General features: G+C 43.1%; 2 protein-coding genes and 1 long non-coding RNA gene across 3 annotated transcripts in view; 1 reads left to right on the forward strand and 2 right to left on the reverse strand.

Annotated features, from left to right (window-relative positions):
• Positions 1 to 3641: 3641 nt before the first annotated feature.
• LOC107545516 (spermatogenesis-associated protein 31D1-like) lies at positions 3642 to 7463 on the reverse strand. Its single transcript, XM_016223617.2, has one exon. It carries the CDS (start codon positions 7437 to 7439, stop codon positions 3642 to 3644), a length of 3798 nt encoding a protein of 1265 aa, XP_016079103.2. The 5' UTR covers positions 7440 to 7463.
• A 312-nt stretch (positions 7464 to 7775) lies between these two features.
• Positions 7776 to 25509, reverse strand: part of LURAP1L (leucine rich adaptor protein 1 like) — a 165116-nt gene continuing 147382 nt past the window's right edge. Inside the window, exon 2 of the mRNA XM_087822667.1 lies at positions 7776 to 8186. Within this exon, the coding sequence (XP_087678793.1) occupies positions 7776 to 8186 (411 nt within the window). The remainder of the gene's footprint in view (positions 8187 to 25509) is intronic.
• LOC148091799 (uncharacterized) lies at positions 11044 to 22232 on the forward strand. The gene is made up of 3 exons (XR_015715436.1): positions 11044 to 11189; positions 14948 to 15014; positions 22164 to 22232. It is a non-coding gene; the product is annotated as an uncharacterized LOC148091799 (long non-coding RNA).

Consider the following 25509-nt stretch of genomic DNA (forward strand, 5'->3'; position numbering starts at 1 on the left):
TATTAATATTTTATTGCCGAAACATATTACATGGCACGGATATACCATATTTTATTTTCCGTTCATCAGTGGATGGACGTTAGGGTTGTTCCCACCTTTTGACTGTGATGAATACTGGATTCTGCTGCTGTGAACATTTGCTTACAGGTTTTGGTGCGGGCGTTTTCAGTTCTCATGGGTGTTCACTCAGAGGTGGACTTGCTGGGTCACATGGTAACTCTGTGTTTGACATTTTGAGGAAGGGCCAGACTTTTTCAAAGTGGCTGCACCATTTTTCATTCCCACCAGCTATGTATGAAGGTTCCACTTTCCCCACATTCTCAGTGACACTTTTTTTATTCTAGCTGTTTTTTGTTTGTTTGCCTGTTGCTATCTGGTAGTGTTTTATATTTGCATTATTTCTAATGACTAATGATGCTTTTCATCTTTTCATCTGATCTTTTACTTTTAATGGCATTTTGGGAAGAAAAACAAGTGAGCTTGATCTACTGTGTTGAAGTCATTTTCATGGGTAACAGGAAAAAAATTTCTTCTAAATACTTGAAAACATTTACCAATGCCAGTTCTGTCGTGTTCTATGCATTCAGCATGTTAGCGTAGTTACTGCGTGATTAGGAGCAGCACTGGGTTTACTCTGTAAGATTCCCTCTTCTATGGAGTTGAGAGAAGAAATCATCAAATGACTCCTCGGGGTTGTCTAAAAGGCAGAGCAGAACTGATTGTCAAAGCCTTTAAAGCTCAATGCTCTTCACATCTGTGGTGCATAAGTGTGTTCCACACATGACGAGTATCAAAGAAAAACGAGAGCTCGGACATGGGCACACAGGATATTTCTGAGAGATGGATGACAAGATGTTTCGGGGGCTGGTCCACGTCCCTGTGAACCTGGGCCGTATTACACATGCCAAAGGGTAACTGTGAAAGCAGGGTGAGGGTACATGGGAAGATATGTTGTTCTGTCTGCTCTTATGCATGTTTAAACATTTCTGTGTGAATAACTTTAAAAAAACAAAAGGTGTCGGGTTCCTCATAAGGAGAGGGAGGGGGCGAAGGGATGCCTGGCAAGGATGCATCAGTCCATCAAGTCGGGAATTTAGCTCTCTCTCAGTAAGGTGACTTCAGGGAGTGTCATTCCTTTGAGGTTGGGAAGGAAACCTCTTTCATTTTAACAGAAAGAAAAAAGGAAAGGAAGAATGAAGAATGTGAAAGTGTTCTGGGTTTTTTTTAAAGTGTTTTGTTGAAAAGTTCCCATGTCATGACTTCTAGTGCCTCTGTGAACAGTGGTCCAGCACATCTGTTGAGCAAGTGGATATGGCCTCACTTTGAGGAAAGTGAGATTTGAAATAGAGTTGAGTAGCTTTGGGGAGAGAACAGACTCAGGAAACAGGGACCTAAGCTCCATTTGTTTTGTTCACCTGTTAGTAAGCAGGGGGCTTTTATTGGTGGGATGAATGAGTGATTTCCAGGTAGTTCCAGGGCACCAGGAGAACTGTGAGATTTAATCCCATAGTGATCTGTTACTTACAGGAAGACATTTCTGGAAAAAGACAAAGTTGAAATTTTGCCAGAAAGGAAAGATTAAAGGGGACTGGAAGGGGCCCATTGTAGTGGAGATTTTTAAATGTCAACTTGCCTGATGGACCATCAAGTCTACCTTAGTAAGGGAGGAAGACAAGAGCTTGGTGGATTGACAGGGAGTGAGTGGAAAAATGAATGACCTGGAGCTGGAAAATTAGTGGGCATCTGTGCTGGCAGGATAGGGGACAGGGCCAAAGGGCAGGTGGTCACACTGTATTATTCCCGATGGCAGAGGCGTTCCTGGTAGTAAGCTCTACGCTGTGGCAGTAACTGCACTGGAGTGGAAGTAAGGGACCCTGAGGGAGATGATGTAGGAACTGGCTGGCTGGGTTCTTGGCTGCTTGTCCATAGGGGTGTTAGAGCCCCCCACTGCCTGCTCACCCCTTCAAGTTCCCTGCCTTGGGCCCCATTCCACTTTTTTGTCCCTACTAGGACTTTCACAAAGTCTGCATTTTTCCTCTGATCCCAAGCTTCAGACATCGTAAGGCCAATGGCATAACTCTGGACAAGATGACACAAGTGTGGCAGTGAGAGGGGGCTGTGGTAGACATCTGTGCTTTTTTCTCTTTACACTCAGGATTCATAAGGCTTACTAGAAAAGCTACCTGAAGTGCTCACAAGGACACATTCCATTTTTGTGTTTCAGTCTGTACAAGTGGATTTGCCTTCCCTCCAGAGTACAGTAAGTGTGGGCATGTGTGCAGGTTTGGCCAAAAAGAAAAAAAAGAAAAGAAAAAGCATTCCATGGAGGTCCTTGGTGAGCCCTGAAGTGTCTGTAACCCTGGTGCATAGTCTAGAACTCACCTGTGCTTCATGAGCTGCAGGTGTTCTGGGAGATTTATTACAGCTCCACCAAAACTGTATCAAAGGTGGTTTTGCTATCTCCATCCTGGTAGGTGAACTGTACACACTAAGGGCAAGATCCTACGTATTTCCATCAAGCATGGATGGAAGGAAGGCACCAAGATCATCTTTCCCAAAGACAGGGATGCTGTGCTTGATGACATTCCTGCCAATATTTAGTGCTCAAGGAACAGCCCCATGCCTTTTTGGTGTAAGGCGTCAGCATGCTGTGCAGTGCTCTGATCCTCAGCAGGTGGAGCTTAGGTCAGTTTGAGAAGCTGGAAGCAAGACAGTGTCCCAATGTGGGGCTGCTGAGGCATAAACCTTTGTTCCACCAGCACGGTCACTCTCCTCCTCATTTGTTCTTACTTTCTTGCTCACTCTAAGGCATCTTTTCCTTTCAGCTTTATTTTATCTGAGCGGTAAGGGGCTGCCTGGTTAACATTCCTACCACTGGTAGCTGAGTGATGCTTTTGCTCAGCAAAAAAAATATCATTAATCCCTCACCCTGGAAAAATGCCCAGGGTCAGGAACCACCCCCCAAAGGTGACTTTCCAGTAGGCATACTTCAGTGTCAAGGTTAAGGATGCTTCCCCAACACATTAATGTGACCCGCAAGGAAGATTTTTGAGCAGCGTCTATGCCATTCCTAGACCTTACCCCAGCCAGCCCAAGATCCACTGCAGCAATATCCCCCCAAACACTCCCACTCAGGGTTCACCCACCTGTGGGGCCCTCTGATCACTGACTTCTAATAATGACTAAGCCACTGTCTTGTCTTCACTGATATTTTCTCAAAAATATACCCACCCTGGTCTTCAGATGTAGAAGGTCTGTCTTCCCTATGCCCTAAAGGGTATGAGGCATCCCTGAGGGGGAAGGTGTGGGCTGCTATCCGTGTTCATCAAGGCTAAGCTATGCAGTAGGAGGCAGAGCCCATCTCCTCAAACTTTGTCAGAGAGGAAGTGGGCTTTGGGGGGGGCACAGGATATCTATTTCTCACCAAGAGCTCCAGGGGGCTGCTCACTTTTGGAAGCCAAAGGAAGCAATCAGGAGCTGAACGAACTCCTTTCTTTCCCTAAGCACAAGCCCTGAGATTCCCCAGACCCATGCCCCCAACACTGGACACTGAAAAGACATCACTATTATTAGAGAAACATTTATTAGGCAAGTCAATATTCTTCACAAGGAAGACATTTGGGGGGGGGGGATTTTTGCCCCTAGAACTTCTGGAGAAGCATCGCATGTCTAAATCGTGCAGACTGACCTCTAAACACAGTGCCTTCATCAGTGGTGAGAATGGCAGGAGGCCCCTGGGCAGCTTGAGGCCTGCAGATGGGGCTTGGATGAGGCATAGCCCCCTTGCAGGGCATAGATTGGGGGTGCTTCTGACATAATTGCTGGTCCTTTAATGCCACAACTTTCTGGGGGTGTCTGCCCTCGTTTCTGGTATGTCTACTACTTGTAGAGCTCTGGGCAGCAAAGACAGGTGCTTGGCGGTGAAGCTCGGTATTTGTCACTTTGCAGGAGGGAGCCCTGGAGCTGAAAGGATGCCCCTGGACAAGCTCTGCTTGGGCCTGCACTGGTGCCTTCTGCAGAGCTTTCCCAAACTTCTCTGCAAAGGGAAGGGGCTCTTTAGGGCAGGTGGAATCTGTTGTAGGCCAGAGCCCCAGTTTCTCTTTTCGGAACTTCCCAAAGTCTGACATGACTCTGTTAACTTGCATCATTCCAGGAAAGGCAGCTCTGCTTTTAACTGGGCCTCTGCTCTGCACAGAGGATATGGGGCTGCCCTTTTCCTCAGGGTTTTCTTGCTTTTCGCATTTTATTTCAGGATGAAGCCATTGAAAAAAGCTCTTCATTTTACTTAGGAAAAGGCTATCAGGAGGAGACTGTCCCTTCTCTGAAGCTGTGTCCTGAGAAGGAAATCTCTTCCTTCTAGGTTGGAAAATTCTCAACCCCGCATCTCCTGCACCATGCTCTTCTGATTTGGAGCCTTTGGGACTCATTTTCTTTTCAGATGGTGGGAAAATCTTATACCGGCACGACCTTAACAAGCTCTTAGGAAGCCAAGGTTCCTGCCGCGGGTCCACACTGACTCCTCTGTCCTCCAAGTGCACATGGAGCACCTGGGGAGTTGCCTTGTCCACACTGGAGACACCCTGAGCATGGGTCAGGGAGGCTTTGTAAGTCAAGCTGTCTGAGTCATGGGACATGTCAATGGGTTGGCCTTGGGCCTGTCTGTGCTTCCTCTCCTCCAACTTCAGCTTTAACTCAGCAATTACTTGCTTTTTAAGATTCGAAAAGTTAAGATCTTGGGGAGCTGATATTTTTGATGGTTTTTCAGTGGTCACAGCAGTGTCTCCATCACTCTCATTCACATTTATCCTTTGGGAGATTCCCAGCTTGCTGGTTGTCAAAACGTCACCAGTTTTGGGTTGAAGAGCATCGAGCTCCTCAGCCCTGACTATTGCCCTGGACACTTTGGACATGGAAGCAGGTTCTGATTTCTCTCTATTTGTGCCCTGTTGTATTTCTGCTCTGTCGCTAGCATTCACCCTCTTAGTTTCTGGCTCATGTCCAGTCCCTGCTTGCCTTGCAGACAGCTTTGGGGGTTGAATGTTGGCTATTAGAGAATGTCTCTGATTTGTTTTGCCACTGATGCTGTTTGTGACAGGCAGAAGAGTCGGTTTGGAATTCCAAATTTTCCTAATTGCCTCTGAAAGTCCGTGTTTGATATCAGCAGGTGATTGTCTCAGGGTCCCCTGTCCTTCCTTGCCCACAAGTGAGGCGGCAGGTAGAGGAAGATCCAGGACGGTGGCTGAATTTTCTGTTCCCACCTCATCCCTATGAAGGGATTTAGAGCTTCCTCTCAGGGGCATGAAGCCCCCAGATTTGGCGTTCACCTCAGAAGTCAGTTTGGTTGAGGAGGAAGAGTTGGGATCCATCAAGGAATGGGATGAAGCATGTTTCAATTTGAGGACTTCTTGGGATTCAAGGACTTTGGTGGGAAGACCCCTCAACATCCTTACACGAAACTTGGTGATGTGGGCTTCCAGCATCTGCTGTGTACCAGACTTAAGGAAAAAAAGCTCCTGGGATGTGTCCAGACAGTTGTCCCCACCCACTGATGGTGGCAAGCTTCTCTGTTTTATTTCGGTGTTGGATTTTACAGGAAGTGTCTGCTTGGTAGTGTGCTGTGAACTATGTACAGTTCTAGATAGTTGGTCTTCATTGATTTCCTCAAACTTCTTGCTCAGATGTGCTTTCAGGCCTTTTTCCAGTTGTCTCTGACTTCCAGGCTGCCCTGACACTATTGAGTTTTCTCCTGACAGACTCATCATGTCAGAGTCATTTCCCACATCCTTATCTGAAGATCTCTCTGAGTCACTCGACAGATGAACTTTTGGATCATTCTCTTGGCTGTGTCCCGCACCCTTCCCCTCATCCTGGTCTAGCTGAAACATTTCTGAGCCCCTCTCGTAGAAGTTTCCTGGTTGGCTCAGTCCAACATTTGGATTTTTGCTACTCTGGCCCTTATCCACAGAGATCCATGAGAAGCCACAACTGCTCTTTGACTCAGGTATGTCTGAAAATTCTCTCAGAGGCTTCATCAGTGACAGACTCTCACGGACCCTGTGGGGCAGGCCCCACCGGTGTTGGATGAGCCTCTTTCTAAGGTAATGCTCAAATTTCTCTCGAAGTTCACTGCTGAGAGGAAACCCTACAGGACTGATGGAGATTGCAAGATGGGCCTGAGAGGGCCGACGGTAAGGAGAGGTGGGAACTGATGGACAGGAGTCTTTCTTAGAACTTTGAACCACAGAGGGTAAACCCCACAAACGTTCTTGTTTCTTCTGCAACACATTACATTCCAGGTGTTGTATTTCAGATGAGGTAAGACGTTCTGTTTCACTCTTAGGTCTATGGAAATATACTCCACAGGCCCTAATCTGGGCAATGGGACTGGATGGAAGGATTGGGTGTGGGGATTGAAGGTGGGCCTGGGGTTGGATCCGAGTGAGAGGTAGGGGCTGGGATTGGGGCAGGGTTTGAGGCAAGGGCTGAGGGTAGACCTCAGGCAAAGATGGAGACAGATGATAAGGAAGTATTCGGGATTCTTGGTCTGTGAACGCATTTGACATGCTATTGAAAATAAAGATTGAGGAATAGTCACTTGAGACATGGACAGCAGAGGGCAAGGACTCGCTGTGCAGAGATGGAAGACCCCAGAAAAGCTGGATAAGTTTTTGCTTTAAAAGGTCCTCCAAGATCTTAGGATTTGAGTACTGCTGTACTGAGTCATGCTCATCAGGGCTGAGAAATAAGAGGTGTCGAGGATCTATAAGTTTGGCTGCAGGGTCTCCTCCAAAAGAGGTCTTTGTAGAATGGAGGGCAGGCAACTCTTGATGGAAATCACATTGTGTCAAGGTTGAAGACAACAAGTCTTTGGGTTGGGGTGGGGAATGGCTCACTGGGAATTTGGATTCCGAGGGAGGAGAAGGCTCTGAAGGCAGAGTTTGACCTTGCTGTGAGGGTGACAGAAAATTACCCAAGGGGGTCATTGGGTTAGGGGAGAGAACGGAGGGGGGAGGTGGGGAAGGCTCAGGCAGAGGAGGTGGTATTAGGTCTCCTGGAGTGACTGCTGAGAAGGCAGAGGACTGCGTGAATGGTGGCTCAGTCACAGGAGCTGTGGAAGCCACAGGGGACACAGAGGGAACAGAAACTTTGAGGGCCTCTGAGGACAGCAGCCGATTGGTTTCAGTGGTTGCATTATTATACACCTCACAGGAGGGTTTTGGACACAAAAGTTGACGAAAGTAGATGGTATCATGATGCTGGCCCAGGGAGCTGCAGGAGACAGGAGGTACACAGCTGCAGCCAGGACCAGAACAAGGAAAGGACCTACTGGCCTGCTGCCCCTTCACACTGCTCCACATCCATGACTTCACAATGCCCTCAGTGGCACTCACCCCAAGGCATTCACTCACATTCCCGTTCCTATGGCAACCCCCGCCCATGACTGTGGAAGGCTCCACGGAATCCCTGGAATTGCATAGAGCATGCTAGAGAGAGATTGGGAAAAAGGGGGGAAGACCAGTCACCTTTTCAGGACAGAAATCAGCCTCCTTTTCTCCTGCTCTTCCCTGTGGTAATATCTCAAACCTGGGAAACCAGGAGAGTGTTACATGTAATGAAGGCAGACACGGGCATTACCCAGGAGTCCCCATGTGGGAGACCCTTGGGGTGCTAGACTCTGAAAGCCCCAGGAATTGGTGGATGAGGTCAAGTGGTCAATGATAATATTAGTAAGGTCCCATGTGTGTGGCTTCATTAGTAAAGTGCTTTTATACACATTACCCCCTTTGATGCTCAAAACCACTCTGTGCAGCAGGGACGTCAGTGGTTACAACAAAGAGGAATCGGATCACCTGCAGCCAGAGAACTTTCCCAAAGTCAGGAGACAGAAGTCTGGACTCTGGACATCTACTGGGCAATGCCCATGGTCCAGGTCCGTCACTGCTTTGTTCCCAGGGACAGCAGAGCAGAGAAACTGAGAAGTGTCTCAGGTTCTGACTGTCTCCATGAGCCTCTCCTCTGAGGACTCTGTTTCCTGAGAGGGGCTTATCTACCAACTGACAGAGATCATGGACCTGGTTCCTCATGGAAGGAGAGAGAGGGTCACCCTTGGGGAGCTCGGGTGGTACAGGCAGAACCTTACCTTCCTGTGTCCCACCTTTCCTTCTCCTCTTGTCTCTGCTCCGACGCTGAGAACAAAAATAATGAGGGATTGGGACTCATTTCTCTCCTCTCCCTGGGAAACTCAGACATTCAGTATCTAAGAGTAATGTCTCTCTGAGCCAACCAAACTCATTTCAATTAGTAGAACTTTGTGTTCCTTCCTTTTACCAAATTTTAAACCTTTGAAATGTTTTAATTTTTCCTTTTTGAAATGCTCAAGGAGGGTTTTGTCTGGGAGGTCCACACTTGGCACTCTCAGAGGCCCTCTGCTCGGCGAGGGCGCAGAGTCAGACCTGCAGCCACATCTCGGGTCCCTCTGATGGCCCTGTAACCTGGCGCGGTGCCCAGGCTTCAGCCTCTGCTCAGAGGCGCTCGGAGGCTCCCCGAGGCTCAGCACTGCTCTCCTGACCAGCCCGACACAGAGGCTTGGTCCAGTGATGCCCGACAGGGGAGTATGCCCCATGATGAAGTGCTGGTTAACGCCGATGTCCTACAGAGGCCCCAAAGTCTCTAAATAACTCGATCCAGAACTAGGGAATCACTGTGTGTGGAGCCAGGAGCCTGCCACCAGGCCCAGATGGTCTGTGAGCTTCACATGGAAACCGGGTGCTCCCTGAACCCCTAGCCCTGCCGGTCTCTTCCCCCTGGAGAGTGATGTTCCTTTCTCTCCTCAGACGTCCCATCTTCCGTGTCTCTCCGACTCAACCAAACTCATGTAGGAATGCGGGGATGGAAGCGGGAAGGACAGTGAAGAACTCTGGTGGGGCTCGCTCGGGGCTCCTTACCCTGTGCGTGTGCTCATGGCGCCGGAAGGTTGGGGTGGAGGGAATCCCCAGGAGGAAGATGAAGAAGAGAAGCAGCAACCACAGCAGACCGAGGTAAATGAGGTTGAGGTTACTATATAAAGACGCTAAGCTGAAGCTCAGGTGAAGCTCTGGGAGGCTGTTCACAAGCAGGCTGAGTCCCATTTTCCCAGTGGCAAAGCTGCTTGAGGCAACTGGGCTCTGAGAGTGCACTTGCCTTTATTGCCAGGCCTGCATCACAGGGCACTGTGCAGTCACAAAGGGTTCCTGAGGGTGGGGGAGGGTGCCCCTCCAAGAGGGTGTGTCCACAGTCCGTCCCCCCAAACCAGCCCACAGATTCCCTCCACCCCTCTTGGGCCTCTAGGCCCTTCTGCCCTACTGTGCTATCCTATTTTCCAATCCGCCTTTTAGCATATCATATATTCACCTTATTGAATGCTCTGCTTGTTTCATCTGTAACCCAGATCTTACCTGGGTCCCCCTTTAATGTTTAGAGACCTTGACTTCGGTCTCACCATGCCCACTACCTTGCAAGTCTGAAATACTGCCTGGGGATTTTGCTTGTACCCAGACACTTACACTGAGGATCTTGTGTGTCCTCAAATCCAACTTCCACAAATGCAGGTATAGGACTTAAAGTTCTTTTAGACTTCCTTAGTTTTGTGAATGTTAAATAGCAAATTTTAGTTTTTTCAGTAAGTTGTAAGTGAATAATAAAAATTTGAAATATTACTCTCTCAGGAATACATCTCACATATTTCACATCTAACCAACCCCTAAGTTTAGTAATAAAGCTCTCCCAGGACACGTCAGGCAGCCATAGATGTGGCCAAGGTGGTGTTTGGTAGAGTGAGAGCCCCGTACTTCCCCATGACATCTTCCCAGTTGAGGTATATCACCACACAGAAGTCCGGTCCCAGATTTCAGACTGCACTTGGTTATATTGTCTCTAAGGAGGAGTGTTTTCCAAAAGCTCTACTGGAATAATGTGCTGCTATTTGAGGCAGCTCATTGGAGATAAGTCATTACTTTAGGACTCTACAGGTTTTCAGCTTTCTAGGGACAGTCCTCGGTGCTCCCTCTCTCTCACTCCCTTCCTGATCCCTGTCCCTGGGCTGAGCCACATGGGTGCAGCTGTTTTCAGGGTCCCCAAAAGGCACCTGGCTGAAATGGGTGGCCGTCAGCATGCCCATTTACTTAGTCGTAGGCATAACATGCTTACCTTGTACTCATGTTGAGTCTCACTGAACGCTCACCACCATGGCCCACTGAAATCCTGTGCCATGGGGCTTCCCAAATGCTGCATGTGAAGGAAAAGGCAGGTACTCACATTGCGCGCATCCCCCCTGCTCATGAGCATGCTCCTTTGTCTCCCCAGACATCACTTACAAACCCAAGTTCTAAGATAAAATGATTAAGAACCTCAAAATGGTGATGGTGGAGCATTAAACCCAGCTGAGTGCTCCTGAGTGTGTCCCCTGAGTGACAGCACAGGGTGCATTCCTGAGACCTGCTCTGCAGCTTTGTTCCTCGCCTAGGTTCACATCCTGGACTTTCCACATTTGACTGTGAACTTGAGGGTGTTAGTCAACCTCTCGGAACCTCAGTTTTCTCACTGGTAAAATAGGAATGTGCATAGTGCTTCTTTTCAGTATTGGTGCAAAGCATTCATTCAGTGTCTCTCATAGTGCAGGACAATAGAAATATGTGAGTCAAGAATGCCAGGCCCATATGTACTTTTCAGTTTTCTACTAGTCACCTTTATAGAGCTCAGTCTGATTTTTTTCCAGGTCTTCACTCAAAAGTAACCAATTTAGAAAGCCCTTCCCTGACCATCCTGTCCCTCGTAGGGAAAATTCTATGTGGCTCCCATAATCTCCCCCCCCCCCAAGTGTACTGTCCTTGTGCAGGTGGAACCTGTGATCCAATGGGATCCAACTCCCATGATTAGGTTACTAATCCTTGACTCTGAGTGGAGATTACCCTGGGTGGGCCTGACCTAATCAGAGTAGCCCTTAGAAGAGGAAGAAGCAGTTACAGTCGTTGTCCTTCTGCCCCCGTGAGTTCTACAGCTGCAGGGACTGGATTCTGCTGACAGTCATGAGTTTGGAAGAGGACCCCAAGCCTCGCGTTCGACCCAGCCCTGGCTGACTCTTTGACTACAACCTCGTGATTCAAGCAGAGAACCCAGCGAACCGTAGGCCTTAATTCTGGACCTTGGATAACGTGAGATGATACATTTGTGCTGCTTTAAGCCACTAAGTTTGTGGTGGTCTGTTATGCAGCAATAGAAAACTAATAAATGTCTAAAATACACTCTCTACCAGCATTCTCCGTTCCTCTTTCCTATATTATTTTCCTTCAGAGCATTTCTACTACCTGAATTTATATTATGCACTTATTTACTTGTTTAGTCTGACTGTCCCATTGGATTATAATCTCCACAAGGGAAGGGACTCTGGTTTATTTACTACTGAATTCCCAGCTCCTTAGAGCAGTGCTTGGCACACAACAGGTATTCAATAAATATTTGTTGACTGAACTCATAAAGAAATACATGGGGTAAAAGTAGGATTACAGTTGTAAGTGAAACACAAAGAGTTTAGTCTTGTAATATTATTTTTTAATTGTATTATTTTCCATAAAAACAACTGTAAACCTACCTTTGCCATATCTTATATATTGATTTTTTTTTAAAAAGTAGACCTGCTTTATCTTTTACCTTGTTGAAATTTTTTATTTAATTTTAATAAATTTTAGTTAAATCCTTTGAGTTTTATTGAGATATAGTCAACCATAAACAGAGATTTACATATCATTTTATTTCTTTCAATAATTTATACTGTTTAATTTTGTACCTTGCCTTGTTAATAAGATCATCAAAGCAATATTACCAATATAACATATAGAAAGCACGTCTATTTATTATATTAGGAGTAACCTTAGTGTTACATTATATATATGTAATGTTAATTATTTGTTTTGAATAAAGATTTTTAATGTTGAGAAAATACCCTTCTATCCCACATTTTTAGTAGTATTATTATTAGGAATGGGTTTTTGCATTTACTTAAGTATAACTATTGTTTCTCTTATTAACATATAAATTATTTTTCTATTTTACTTTATACAAATTTTCTAATATTAATTGATATATGCTCTGAATGCTGTAGAATATCAATTTTATTTTATTTTTCCATGTATAATCATCCCATATAAGATTCTTTCATCTCTTTTTTCGGAGATTTTTGTTGTTGTTGTAATCTTTTCCCAAGGATATTTATTGGTTGCCTCCCACATGCGCCCCAACTGGGCCAGGGATTGAACCTGCAACCCAGGTACATGCCCTTGACCAAAAATCAAACCCATGACCCTTTGGTCCACAGGCGAACACTGGAACCACTGAGCAGCACTGGCCAGGGTTTGACAGATTTTTATATTAGAATCAATCCCAGGAATTTAAGCAAATAGCCTACACTGCTTCCTGTGAAATAGTGAAGGAGGAAGACTTTTCTCTATTCCAGGACTTCTTTGGTTTTCAGAATGGGTTTGTATGATTTTATTTATTTGCTTGTAATTTTAAAAATTTCCTTTATACTCTTAATTTCTTCTCTTTTTATAGTACTATTTTTAAATTAATACCTTCATGTTTTTCTTTCTTTTATATTAGATTTTCTAGAACTTCATTTATCATGTTGATGTTCTCCCTAGTTTCTGGGTTAATTTATATGTTCTACTTCTGTTTTATAATTTTTCTTTTTATCTTGTATTACTTTCTTTTTCATACTTTCTCAGGTGACCTTTTGTCCTTTTACTAGGTCTTTTGTCTGAGTTGGAAAATAAAGTGATTTCTTTTTTCATTTTTTTATAAAGGTATTTGAGGACATAAATTTGCTCCTGACAATAGTCAACGATAACCTTGATTTGCAATGTAATTTTAAAAATTATTTTCTAAGTAATTTTCCTGCATTATTGCCTAGAGATTACTTAGGAGAATGTTCAGTGCTTTAAAACAATTTTTTTCTATTATGTTTATTATGTATATATTTTGTATATTTTTTACATACACACATAGACACACACTCACACAGTAACCTAGCCCTGGCCAGTGTGGCTCATGGTTAGAGCACCAGCCCAAACACCAAAGGGTCTTGGGTTTGATTTCTAGTCAAGGACATTTACCTGGGTTATAGGATCTACCCTCAGTGTGCAAGAGGTAACCAATCAACGTGTCTCTCTCACATTGATGTTTCTCTCTCTTTCTCTCTCTCCCTCCCCCCCTTCCTCTCTCCTTCTGGCTCTCTCCCCCCTCCCTCCCTCCCACTGTCTCTAAAAAATCAGTGGAAAAAATATCCTTGGGTAAGGATTAACAAAAACAACAACAAAAACTAACCTAGACCTTTATTGGTTGTGATATGAGAATAGGTATAAACTATTTGGGGATAAATCTTTAAATATATTTTGTGGTATCTTATATTTCAATAAAAGGGATATTCTCTGCAAGTAAACAATTTTATATAGTACGTTATTCAAATATCCTGATATTCCATATATTTTACCTATATGACTTACCATGAGCTGGTATTATTTTAAAATTTTACTCTTCCACTTGTGTTTCTATTTATTTCCCTTTACTTAAAGTTTCAATACTGCAACATTTACACTATTAATTCTGACTTTATCAATATAAAACAGCACTTTTACCCTGGCTTCACCTTGTTTGCTTTGCTTTAATTTTACCTTGATAGCGATATATCTGTGTTCCCTTGAATATGGTTTTTCATCTGTTAGTGAAAATGGCCCTGTACTATTTCGAGAGTCCCTCTGGATGCAACCGATTATTGATGTTTTTTTTTTAAAAAATATATCTTTATTGATTTCAGAGAGAGGAAAGGAGAGGGAGAGAGAGAGATAGAAACATCAATGATGAGAGAGTCATTGATCAGCTGCAGCCCGCAACCCGGGCATGTGCCCTGACCAGGAATCGAACCCCGATCTCCTGGATCATAGGTCAATGCTCAACCACTGAGCCACGCCAGCCGGGCTATTGATGTTGTTTTAAAGCCAATTTTACTTACCCAGACAGTGTCTGAATTTTCTAAACCTAGTTATGATTTATTTTATTGCAGTCATTTAAAAATTGCTGAATACTATCTTGCTAGGAAATGCTTTATTTGCTTTTATTACAGTAGTTTGAAAGATAAATATTTGGTCTAAATTATCATAAATCTGTAGTAATCTAATAATTAAAATATTAGGTTTTACACTCTTTAATAAAAAATTAAGAATGTAGTGCTTTCATTATTTTAATTTCTGATTACTTTTTAATCTTGGGTTATAAATCACATCAATTTTTACAATAATTTCAATAGGTTTTATTTTTATGTATTTTTTATAGGAATAATATCTATGAGCTTTAGGCTTTTGTGTGTAATTTTAATTTTTTAAATTTTTTACAGTTCAGATCAGCATGTTTGGTTCATTTCAGCCAAACCTGAGGGCAGGGACTGCCTCAGTTTTTCTCTCTTCCCTTTGTGATGACCAAGGGCACTAATTTTTTTTTTGGTATAATTTATCTATATTTATATTCAGTTCTTACCACCAGCTCTTTGCTACCACAATTTCCCAGTCTTCAGTGCTTAATTCAGTTCTTCGTACTTGGATAAAAATACGTAAGTCATTTTAAATAGAATAAATGCTTAGATAGCATATCTGAAATTATCTTTTTAATCTTGGCTGGGTATATACTTGTGGCATGGTCATTTTGTCTCAAGTCCTGGTAGGAGCATTTCTTTGGTATAATTTTATTATTGAAGTGAAAATATGGTGTCATCTATTCTGAATGAATGACTTTAATATTTATTTTTTTTACATTTTATTTATTTATTGATGTTTAGAGAGAGAGGGGAAGAGAGAGAAACATCGGTTTGTTGTTCCATTTATTCATGCATTCATTGGTTTATTCTTGTATGTGCCCTGACCAGGGATCTAACCCACAACCTTGTCACATCGGGACGATGCTTTAACCCTGAGCTACTCAGCCAAGGCTCAGTAAGTATTCTTTATCTTACAAATGTAAATTTTCATTAAATTGTGTGTTGGAATTCATCTGTATTCATTTACTCTTCTTAGATATTGTGATCTCTATGAATTTTCAATCTGAGGTATTTTTCTCAAATTGGGAGTTTTCTTTATTAGAGTTTTATTACTGCTTCCTTTCTAAGCAGAATACCTGTTATTTGTAGATTGGCGCTCCCCTTTATCAATCTGTATTAATATCATCTCCACTGAATGTGTTCTTTCCTCTCATCCCCTTCAAATCTTCATTTGTTGTTTCACTGTCTCAGGTTATTTATGCTTTCAACACTGATTTTATTTCAGTTCCTGTAATTTAGTTTTATTATCCTCTTATTACTTTGGTCTCTTATTTAATACAATAACAATTTATAACCTTGTTTGTATCTAAAGTAAATACTTTCTACCTTTCCTGAAAATCAGCATATTTAGGGGGAAGTATCTGTTTCTTTTGCATGTTGGTTTTCTAATACAAAGCATTCTACTCTAACTGTTTGAGGAAGACAGGTTTTAAGGATTTATGACAATGTCCTCATAATTGTCCTGACCTGGAGCTGGAGCTGGAGCTGGGCTGTTATGTGCTAATCTTCACAGAGTTCCTGCACAGCAAGTTTTCAGCAAATTCTGGGGCCTGCTTCTAGGTGTGCACTGATTCACTTCTCCAAACCATACAAAGATCATCCCACACCTTCAGTAGTCCAATGACTTATTTCAGTGGTTACTGGGCTCTAAGGCTATCGACAGTGAAAAACAAGGATACCTGGGAGAATTTTTATTTTTTTTTTAGTTTTAAAATGTTTTTATTTTACAAATGAAGGGTCACATTCTGCTAAAGATCCAGAGGCATTTTTTCAAGCTACAAACGGAAGTAAAGAGAAACAGATCAAAAAAGACCACCAGGATGCTCAAAAATAACTTACAATTTCTTAAAACACTTTTAAAAATTATGGATAACAAGCATGTCATACATACAAAAATGCTAGAATAATGAAAAGAGCAAAATTCAAACAATTTCCTGACTGTTGGCTCAGAGTTTCCTTTATCTTCCATATTCTTTGTTTCAAACTCTCCAACGGGAAATCTGATGCAAAAATTTCAAGGAATTGTAGACATCACCTTTAAATCATTTATTCACAGGCAGAGTTTAAAGTTATATTTAATTGTCTGTTCCAGCATCGAGAGCTAGGATAACAGCTCATGGTTCGGGACTGACATGTTCAAGACCTATATAGCACCTGCTCCTGTTACGCACACCGACCTAAGCTCAGGCTTCTCTCCTGAACTCCAGAACAACCAGAGAAACTTGGGGAGCATTCCTTAAGCTCTTCTCCTTGCCTTGCTTTGTTTCCAGTTCTGGAGCTGCCCGACAGCACCGTGGGTGGGGAGAGCAGTGAAGGAGTCCTGTTTGTCGAGACAGTTCTTTTTGTAGTTGTCATTCAGACCTTGGGGAGGACATCGACTGTTTGGTGCTTCCAGTGCTTCCAGAGGCCCTGTGGGGCTTGGCAACGATCATTGAAGCAATAAAGTGCCACACACAGGACAGGGATGGAAAACTTATTTTGGGTTTCACGTGATGTCTGCGTCTTTCTTCCTTGGCCTTGCTCTGACACCTGATGAGTATTCCAGGGTCCTAATCCATTTCTGTCACTATGGATCTGCATCCTAAGCAAAAAGGCCTGTTTTGGGATGGAATGAATGATGCCTTTCTCCTCCTAAAGCTCTGGTCCCTGCAACTTTATGGCATGTCCAGTAGAGCCTAGAAGCTTTTCCAACTGAGGGGTGATTCTGCCAGTCCTGGAGGCTCATCTTCCTGAGGTTCCCCATTTAGAAATGTCTGTGCCTGGTTCTGTAGATGGAACGTGAGAGGATTTCTTCCAGGAGCCTCGCAATTTGTGCAGAATGTCCCAGTGTGGGCAGGCTACAGAATCGTCCCTTCTCCTGTCTTCACATTGTCAACTGTGAGACCTCGTAGCACCATTGCCTGTGGAGTCTCACAAAGGCAGTGCTGCTGTGCCTGTGTGCTAGTTATGAAAAATTTTTTTTTTTTAACATTTGGTACATAAAATGTGAATCAGTTCACAAAGCAGTCCCCAGAACTAAAATTCCAAATTCCAAATGCTTTGCCAGGGTCTGAATTCCCAAAGGGATATGCCAAATGAAAATGATGGAGAAGGCCTTAGAAAACAACTGATTATAAATCTTATCCATAAATAAGCAGGAACATATATATATATACACATACACACACATATATGGAAAATATATATATATATATATGTATATTCTTATCAAAATTTGGTATTTTTCTATTTTTCCTCCCTATGATTGCTTAGAAAATTGGCTCAATTTTATTAAAACTTTACAAGGGTTTCTTGATGCTTCTCGTTTCACTCTCTTCCAGAAGTCCTGGGATCATACATTTTTCCATTTATAGAAATGATATATTTCACACAAAAATTATTTGCCTTGGTTTAATTCATCTTTTTCACTTAATACACAGTGAAGGAAGGACAGTCTGTCCAAAATGTGTTCTTTCATGAGGCTGTGTTGTGATAACAATAATCAGCCTGAGTTTATACACAATTCTGTTTATAGTTTACACACACACACACACATATTGTATAGGCCCTTACGTTTTCTAAAGATTCCAAACTTCCCATTTTCTTAGAAGTCATGGTAGTTCTTTATTTTTCCTTGTTTTGTTGTTCAGTTAAAATCCTATCTGTTGAAAAGTTTAAATGCTCTCTTTGTATGGCAGTGGCTTTCATGGAATCTGTTTTCTTTGAAAAGAGGTTGGCCTTTGTAAAATGAAATGAAAGTGACTGTTTGTGACTTCCATAGTTCAAATGGGGAAACTGAGGCACTAGTAGCTTAAATAGCTTCTCTGAGGTCTATACAGGATTCAAAACCAGGAATCTGGTTGTGGAGACTCTTTCCGTAAGCCCTAGGTCGTATGGGGAACCGCTTTTCAAGTTCACTTTCTGGTTTATGTTCGGGCGTGTTCTATGTCTCTCTGCCTCTTCTGGGATGTTGGCTTCTTGCTTTGAGACCCTTCTTTGTAACCCTAGGAGGTCCTTCCTTTTTGACTTTTCAACTGCTCTAAGCACTGTCTTTATGGAGCCTTTATCAGTGATGTCTGGGGGAGAGTTTTCTTCCTTTTAATATATTCTGCCAAATAATGAATGCTTGCTAAATTTGTTAATAGCAGTATCTGTGGGGACAGCTGCTCTCTGACCTCCCAACCTGATTAGAGTTCTGTGGGTATGTTTCAGCTCTCTGATGGAGACATTTTCCCAGCAGGGCCCATTCTCTGTATTCTCTGGTGATAGGAGGGCATTGGAAGCTTATTGTGGTGGGAAGAGAAAATTCCTGCTGGGAACTTGAGTTAAAAATATACCCCAGCCATTATACAGGATCTGGTTCTTGTGCTTTGACATCACTGTACCACAAGGTTTCTTCTATAGCTAACCTACCCAGCATGAAAGCAGGACTTCTGCAGAGATGACCACGAGGAACCCCTTATATGTACCCACAGATCATTCTCTCAGCCGTGGTCATGTAGTCGCGTCTTCCCTCTCCTCTCTCCTGCGCTCCAGTTTCCGTTAGTCTCTGTTCTTTACCTGTGAAGCTGCTTAGAAAGCCCTCATCCATCTGAAAATGCCCGTGCTCGGGTCACAGTGCTGCCTCAACGTGTTCCATGACTTTTCCCTCTTCACGATGCCAGCAGAGTGCTGGGTTCTATTTAGAGGTAAGAGGAAGGCTGTCTTCTCCCTTTGTACCACTCATCCCACCTGTACCCTCCTTGTGCCTAGAGACCCAAAATATTTTTTATGGAAGAGCTTTAAAAACTTACGCATTTCAGCACTTGATAATGCTCGTCAAGCTCTGACCAGATAACAGAGCCTCTACCTGTCCTCTCTTCTTTTTCTGGGCCTTGCCTTTTCTTTCATTCCTCAGTTACAAAACACAGACTTCATGGGCATGTGAACAGAGGTAAAAAGATGCTGTGGGGCTGCTGGAAGAGGAGATGTAATCTAATCCGACCAGCATCTAGCCATAAATTTCTGGGTCTATCATTCAAGGTTTCCCCAGAAACAGTAGCTGGAAATATAGTTTTTAACCACTTCACTGCATGCCCATTATCATATGGACTATGTCACAAGATGACAGAGGATCGCAAGGGTAGAACAAACGAGGGGAAGACAGGAAGATAGGGTCTTTATTTATGACCTTCTGTAGTAAACAGCATTGGCTATGATTCTTGAAAAATGACTGAAATTTAGCTATGGGACTAATAAATGAAAACACAGAAATATGCTTTTCCTTCTTTTTTTCCTTTTTCTTCTCTCATTCCTCCTTCTTTCCATCATTTAATTTATTTTTTTACTACTAAAGTAAAAGCTTAATACTCATGCTAGAAATAATAATACAAAATAATACTATCCCAAGACACAAAGTAAGTCTTGCCTTTTTGTACAGAAACCCAACACTGTGTAGCATCTTCATCAAAATTCCAAGTATTGTGAATAATTTATACAAGATTGCTTTACATCAACTCAAATCAACAGTACCAAAAATCTTATTGTGGTATTGTTTCTGCTTTTTCCATACTCTATGTTGAAAAATTTCAAGCCAACAGAAAAGTTGAAAGAGTAATGTAAAGAATATCCATAGAGAATCCTTTGCCTAGACTCGCTTGCTACCTTTAGGCACATTTCTTTCTCTCTATCCAAACACACACATAAATACACATGCACACACATGTATGTGTCTCTATATATGAATATATATAATATGTCTGAATCACTTATAAGTAACTTGCAGACCTCTCGATGCTTCACCTCTATATATTCTGCGTATATCTTCTAAGGGTGTTCTCCCACATACTGCTATCACTCTCAAGCAATTTTATATCACTACCATAATATCAAATGTAAGGTCCCTCCCTATAATCCCAGCAATGTGGTTTTCCCCCCTACTTTTTACCCCCTACTTGCTCCAGTCACACATTGCATTTAGCTGCCATATCTCTCTTTCTCCATGAATCCAAAACAGTCACCTCCTTCTCTAGCCTTTAATGACAATGAAAAGTTTCATGAGTCCAGGGCCAGCTGTTTTGAAAAATGTTCCATATTCATATTATGATTAGAGTCACGATTTGGTAAGAACAGAACATAGGTGATGTGGTGTTCTGTGGAAGTTTTCTTTTAAGTTGGAGTTTTTGATTCAGCTTTTGTGTCTCCAATATTGAAATGAGAGATACAACCAAAAGCACCAAATCACTCCTTAAAGAATTATTTCTCAACGTAAAGCAAGAAAGACTATGAGATATGTCCTTTATGCTAACTTACAATTTAGGGCAATCAAATCACGAAACCCTCAAGATCCGAGAGAGTATGGGAGAGTGAAATTAGCACAATTTGTAAGAGGCGACGTAGGCTCCATGTTGATTCTGCTGCCACTTAGTAATACTTTCCTCTTGGATAGCTTGTTTCCGTTCAGTTTCCTCATCTGTATGCAGTGGGATCGTCCCTACTCTTCCTACCCTGTGGGATTATCATAATGGTCAAAGGAGATAAATATGTGAAAGTGCTTCATGGACTCTGAAGCATGGTAGAGTTTAAGTGTGACTCTGTCTTTATGCCCATATGACAAAAAACATGTCGAGGAAGAGCCTCTGATGTCCTGGTAGTTGGTCAGGAGCGCCCTTACTGTCCAGAGGGCCACGTGCACATTGCTTATTATTTCTTTCCGGCTGCTTTGCGATCAAAGACTTGCTTACGTACTTGGCAGACTCCCCACTCCCACCACCCTTCGTGTGGGTTTTCATTCTCTAAAGTTGTATCAGCGAGTTCTATTTCATCAGCAAGTTATGTCTGTATTCTTCAGAGCGAAATGCTGTGATACAGATGATTCTCTTGCTAATGTCAGCACAGACAGCTTCTCCTAGCACAACTTTGAGATGTTAGTATGTTAGTGGGGTAGACAAATGGTCTCCCCCCCAGCGGCAAGTGTGGGGAGGAACAAACCTGAGAACCTTGCTCCATCATGGGTATTATTAATATTACTAATCAAGGTAAAGTAAGCAGGTAATTTGTCAAGGTATTCCAACTAGAGTGATGCTTTGGTTCCAGTTGTGAGAAACAGGATGAGAAAGTAAACTTGCTGGCAGTTACTTTTCTCGCACTTAATGTTAAAATACCACTTCTCTTACTGTTTAGAAAGCAGTTTTCAGAAACTGCTGATTATCAGTTGTTCCAAAGTATAGCAGAGATGAGATGGAAGTTATGTCAGCACATCCTGAACTAAAAGCAGAATCAGAAGATGTTAGATTCCTCTGTGGAGCTACCAAATGCCTTTAGAGGCTGGTACCGCAAGGGAACAGGCAAAAGCCATATTAATTTAAATAAACTTTAGCTAAATAGAAATGAGGAGTTACATAATTATGAGATCAACTGCTAACGGAAACATTCTCTGCCTAGAGTGAATTCCCTAATGTTCATTCTAACTTTAATGAGTCGAGTAATGGTTTTTATACTTCTCAGATAATTGAAGAACAATATGAAAATCATCACATGTTATTGCTTATTCAAAACTGTCAAATATATTGTTCCTAGTAGGCTGTTTCTATGCAAATCCCTTTTTTACAAGCCAACCAGGAACACAGTTCTTTTTTTTTGCTACTAAAGCAAGTGTGCAATGTATGTATGTAATATACCAAAAAAAGTAGAGGAAGTAAAAATATGGGAAATACCTTTTAAAATATATAAAAATGTGTTATAAACTGAAATTGAGTAATGAATAGACTAAATTTGACAATATCAGGAAAATATTTCATGTCATATTCAAATAAAAATGTTTATGCCATCAAATCAAAAAAATTTTCCTGTCAACTACTAAACAGAGCTTTAAGTTCTTCCTCTATTAACCATAGCCCTTCACACTTTGGTCCAATTGACTTTCCCACTATACTCACTACAGTTTTGGCATCTTTCACTTCTTATACCCTTTCATTGCATTTTTTTATTTCAGTCCAAACACACTATTTGCCGTTATTCACAAAAACCATGTTTTTCACCATCTACATCACGTTACGCTTATTTAGTTTTCTTATTCCTTCCTCAGCTTCCATGGTACTTTAATTGTACCTACTATAGGGAGCTTCGTATGGCAGATGAGGTGACTTACTACCAGGATCTAGCTCTGTCTCCTCCCCTGCTCCCAAGGAGCTCTCACTTGCACAGCTGCTGGATGTATTGGCTAAAAACAGCTCACAGGTGAGCCCCTCCAGCACCCTCCTCTACTTAAGTAACCCCGTTCCCTTTAAAGGCTCGGCCCCTTGCAGGGAGCGGTCACCCCACTCTAAATGACTGGTTGAAATAGGGGTACAGATGGGGCTTCCTTACTTCCATTTAGAACTATTTTTTTTTTTAATATATCTTTATTGATTTCAGAGAGAGGAAGGGAGAGGGAAGGAGGGAGAGAGAAACATCAATGATGAGAGAGTCATTAATTGGCGGCCCCCTGCATGCCCCCCACTGGGGATCGAGCCCGCAACCCCGAGCATGTGCCCTGACCGGGAATCGAACCCCGATCGCCTGGATCCTAGGTTGATGCTCAACCGCTGAGCACACCTGGCCGGGCCACAACAATTTAAACTGTCTAGTCTAGCTCCCGAGCTCCCTGCGGAAGTGGATGAGGTCTCTGCTGCAGCTGCGCTGTAGCCCAACCTTTCTCTCTACTCTGTCCTGCTTCCCTCTGTCCTTGCAGAGGGTGTTTCTGAGAGAACGCCCAAGAAACTACGTGCAGGCAAATCTCTGTTCCAGAGTTGGTTTCCTGGGGAACTTAAGGCATTCGGCACCAGAAGTTGTTGGAGGAAGCACATCCAGAAATCACACTTTGGCTGGAAGTGAGAACCATATCACCTGTGCTACACTTGAGCGATGCTTAATGTTCATCAGTGCTGAGGGGCGATGAGACACAAGTGTAAGAGAATGCAATGGCAGGTGAAATGCCTTACTTTGGAGAGATCTGGGTAAGAAGTATTTATAAGGACTATGAAAGCGGGTGGCTAATGCGGAAGGCAGTCAAGCATTGGAAAAAGTTAACGAATGTATGAGGCTGATTAGCCACCAATTCAAGGCAAGTGTGAAAACCCGAGGACCTCTTGGATGCACAAATAGTTGTCCGTCCTCTGCAACCCGGCGAAAGTTGCACACCTGGCCTGGGATTTAGCTGACATGGAAGGAGGTGGAGATCTGCAGCTGGTTGAGAATTCAAGTCTGCTCCTTCAAGGTCAGGTCCATTTTGGGGCTTGAGTGGGGCCCCTAAGACTTGAGATAGAGACATCTGGGTTGATATATTCAAATTTTTAAGTCGCCACCTGCCCCTTAACCCTGTGGGCCTGCAAAAGTAGCCCATTGTTTCCAAATTAAGACTAATGCTCCTCCCTCACCTGAAGCGGATGCAGAGGGTGCGAGGCTCTGCCTTGCAAGACAACACCTAATGCGGCAGGATCTGCTCTGCTGTCCTCTCCACTCCCGGCCGCCGGACCAATAACTAAGGTAAACTTACAAAATATGTTTGGCCAGGGACATTATGGGCATGCCAGGGATCTCATACTATAGGAGACTGAGACCTAACGTGAAGCCACAGTGCAGAATATGGATGAGTCTGGATCTGGAGAGTGCTGGGTCAAGAAAGACAAACTTAGACTAGAGGGAGTTTATCAATATGGGAGCAATTTCCTGTGAGAGCACTTTTAATACCCTGGCAAGCATTCTGGCAGATACAACTAATATGCTGCTGGGGTGGACGTAGAGGATTCTAATTTTTTGGATGCTTGGAACAAGTGAAGGCCTACACTAACTAAGGTAGAAAAGTCAGAAACATGGGAGCAAACAGAGGAGGAAGGGCTCAACTGCTTAGAGACTCTATGTTAGAGCGGATATACTAAAGCTAAAAAACCCACCGGCCAGTGATGTTCTGCAGAGGTTGGGAGGAGATGCTGTTAAAAATTAAGCTCCTTGCCCTGGCCAGTTTTTCTCAGTGGTTAGAGCGTCGGCCCCTGGACTGAAGGGTCCCAGGTTCGATTCCGGCCAATGGCACATACTTCGGTTGCAGGCTCGATCCTCGGCTCTGATCTGGGTGCTTGGGGAGACAATCAATCTGATGTGTCTCTCAAGTCTATGTTTCTCTCTCTCTCCTTTCAACTCTCCCTGAAAAGCAATGGAAAAAATATCCTCAGGTGAGGATTGAAAAAAAAAAAAAAGAATTAAGCTCCTCGATACTATTGGGGATAAGAGGACTGGAGACAATAGCACAGGTGGAAAGCAAAATATGTGCAATGGCTGTTATGGGTGGCAAGGCTCAGAGTTTCAGCCAGGATCCTGACCTGCAGAGAGCTTACCAGTAGTTGAGAAAAGTGCTCCCTGGGGTAAGATAAATGGAGGGGACAGTAAGCAAATTGCTTAATTTGTATGAACAAAATAAATGAAGGAGTCTGAGGGCTGCTAAAAGTTCAGCCTCAGAAATGCTAGCTTCCTACCGGTCTGTTGGGTGTGTCAGCTGAAACCTTGGTTCCCAGTGAAGGGGAGAGGGGAGGGAAAGACAGGAGAAGGGGAAGGCAATGGGGCAGGGGGAATTGGAAGGAGGAAGGAAGAAGCGAGAGGCAAAAATCTTCACCAACATACAACCAGGAGCCCCAATGGAAAGTCTCATTCAGGTTACTGTTTATTTGCTGCGTACTCACTCTTCTCATCGAGGAATTTAAACTCTGTGAAGGAAAAGAGAGGCATAGAGGATCGAACGGATTCGATGCTTCCTTTTTAGTCTGAGGATAGAGAGGAAACAGCTGTGCACTTTCCCGCCTTATCACTCATTGCAACTAGAGGCCGATACACATTATAAAGAAGTTTATTCTGAAATGTCACTTGGGAGTCTAAGTGTTTCCATAGAATATATATTATCATCTCATGGTTTCCTTCCAAAAGCAGACTTAATGAAGCTGAAATACTATGCATTTATGTTAAGTAAAAAAACAATATTGTTTTAATATTATCCATATGTGCTCAAAATATGTCTAAAATTCTTTGATACTCCTCCTTTCAAAATGTGGAGCTTAATTCCGCTCCCCTTGCATGCAGAATGGACTTAGTGACTTGCCTGTAATGGATAGAATATAGAAGAAATGATTCTATGCCATTTTCTATAGTAGGTCATGAATGTGCTGTCATACGGACACTTAAGCAGCCCAGTGAAGATGTTCGTGTGGCGAGGAACAGCGGCCTCTTGCAAATGGCCAACAAGGACCTGGCTGTGAGTTCCTTGTGGGTGAACCATCTCTAGGGAGTGGATTTTCAAGCCTCAGCCAGGCCTTCAGTAACTGCAGCCCAAGCTGACGTGTTGACACACAGCATCATGAGAGATGCTGAGCCAGAACCACTCAGGTGAGCCACTTCCAATTTTCTAA

The sequence above is a fragment of the Miniopterus natalensis genome, chromosome 12, assembly GCF_054644295.1.
Source record: "Miniopterus natalensis isolate mMinNat1 chromosome 12, mMinNat1.hap1, whole genome shotgun sequence".
Lineage (NCBI taxonomy): Eukaryota > Metazoa > Chordata > Mammalia > Chiroptera > Miniopteridae > Miniopterus > Miniopterus natalensis.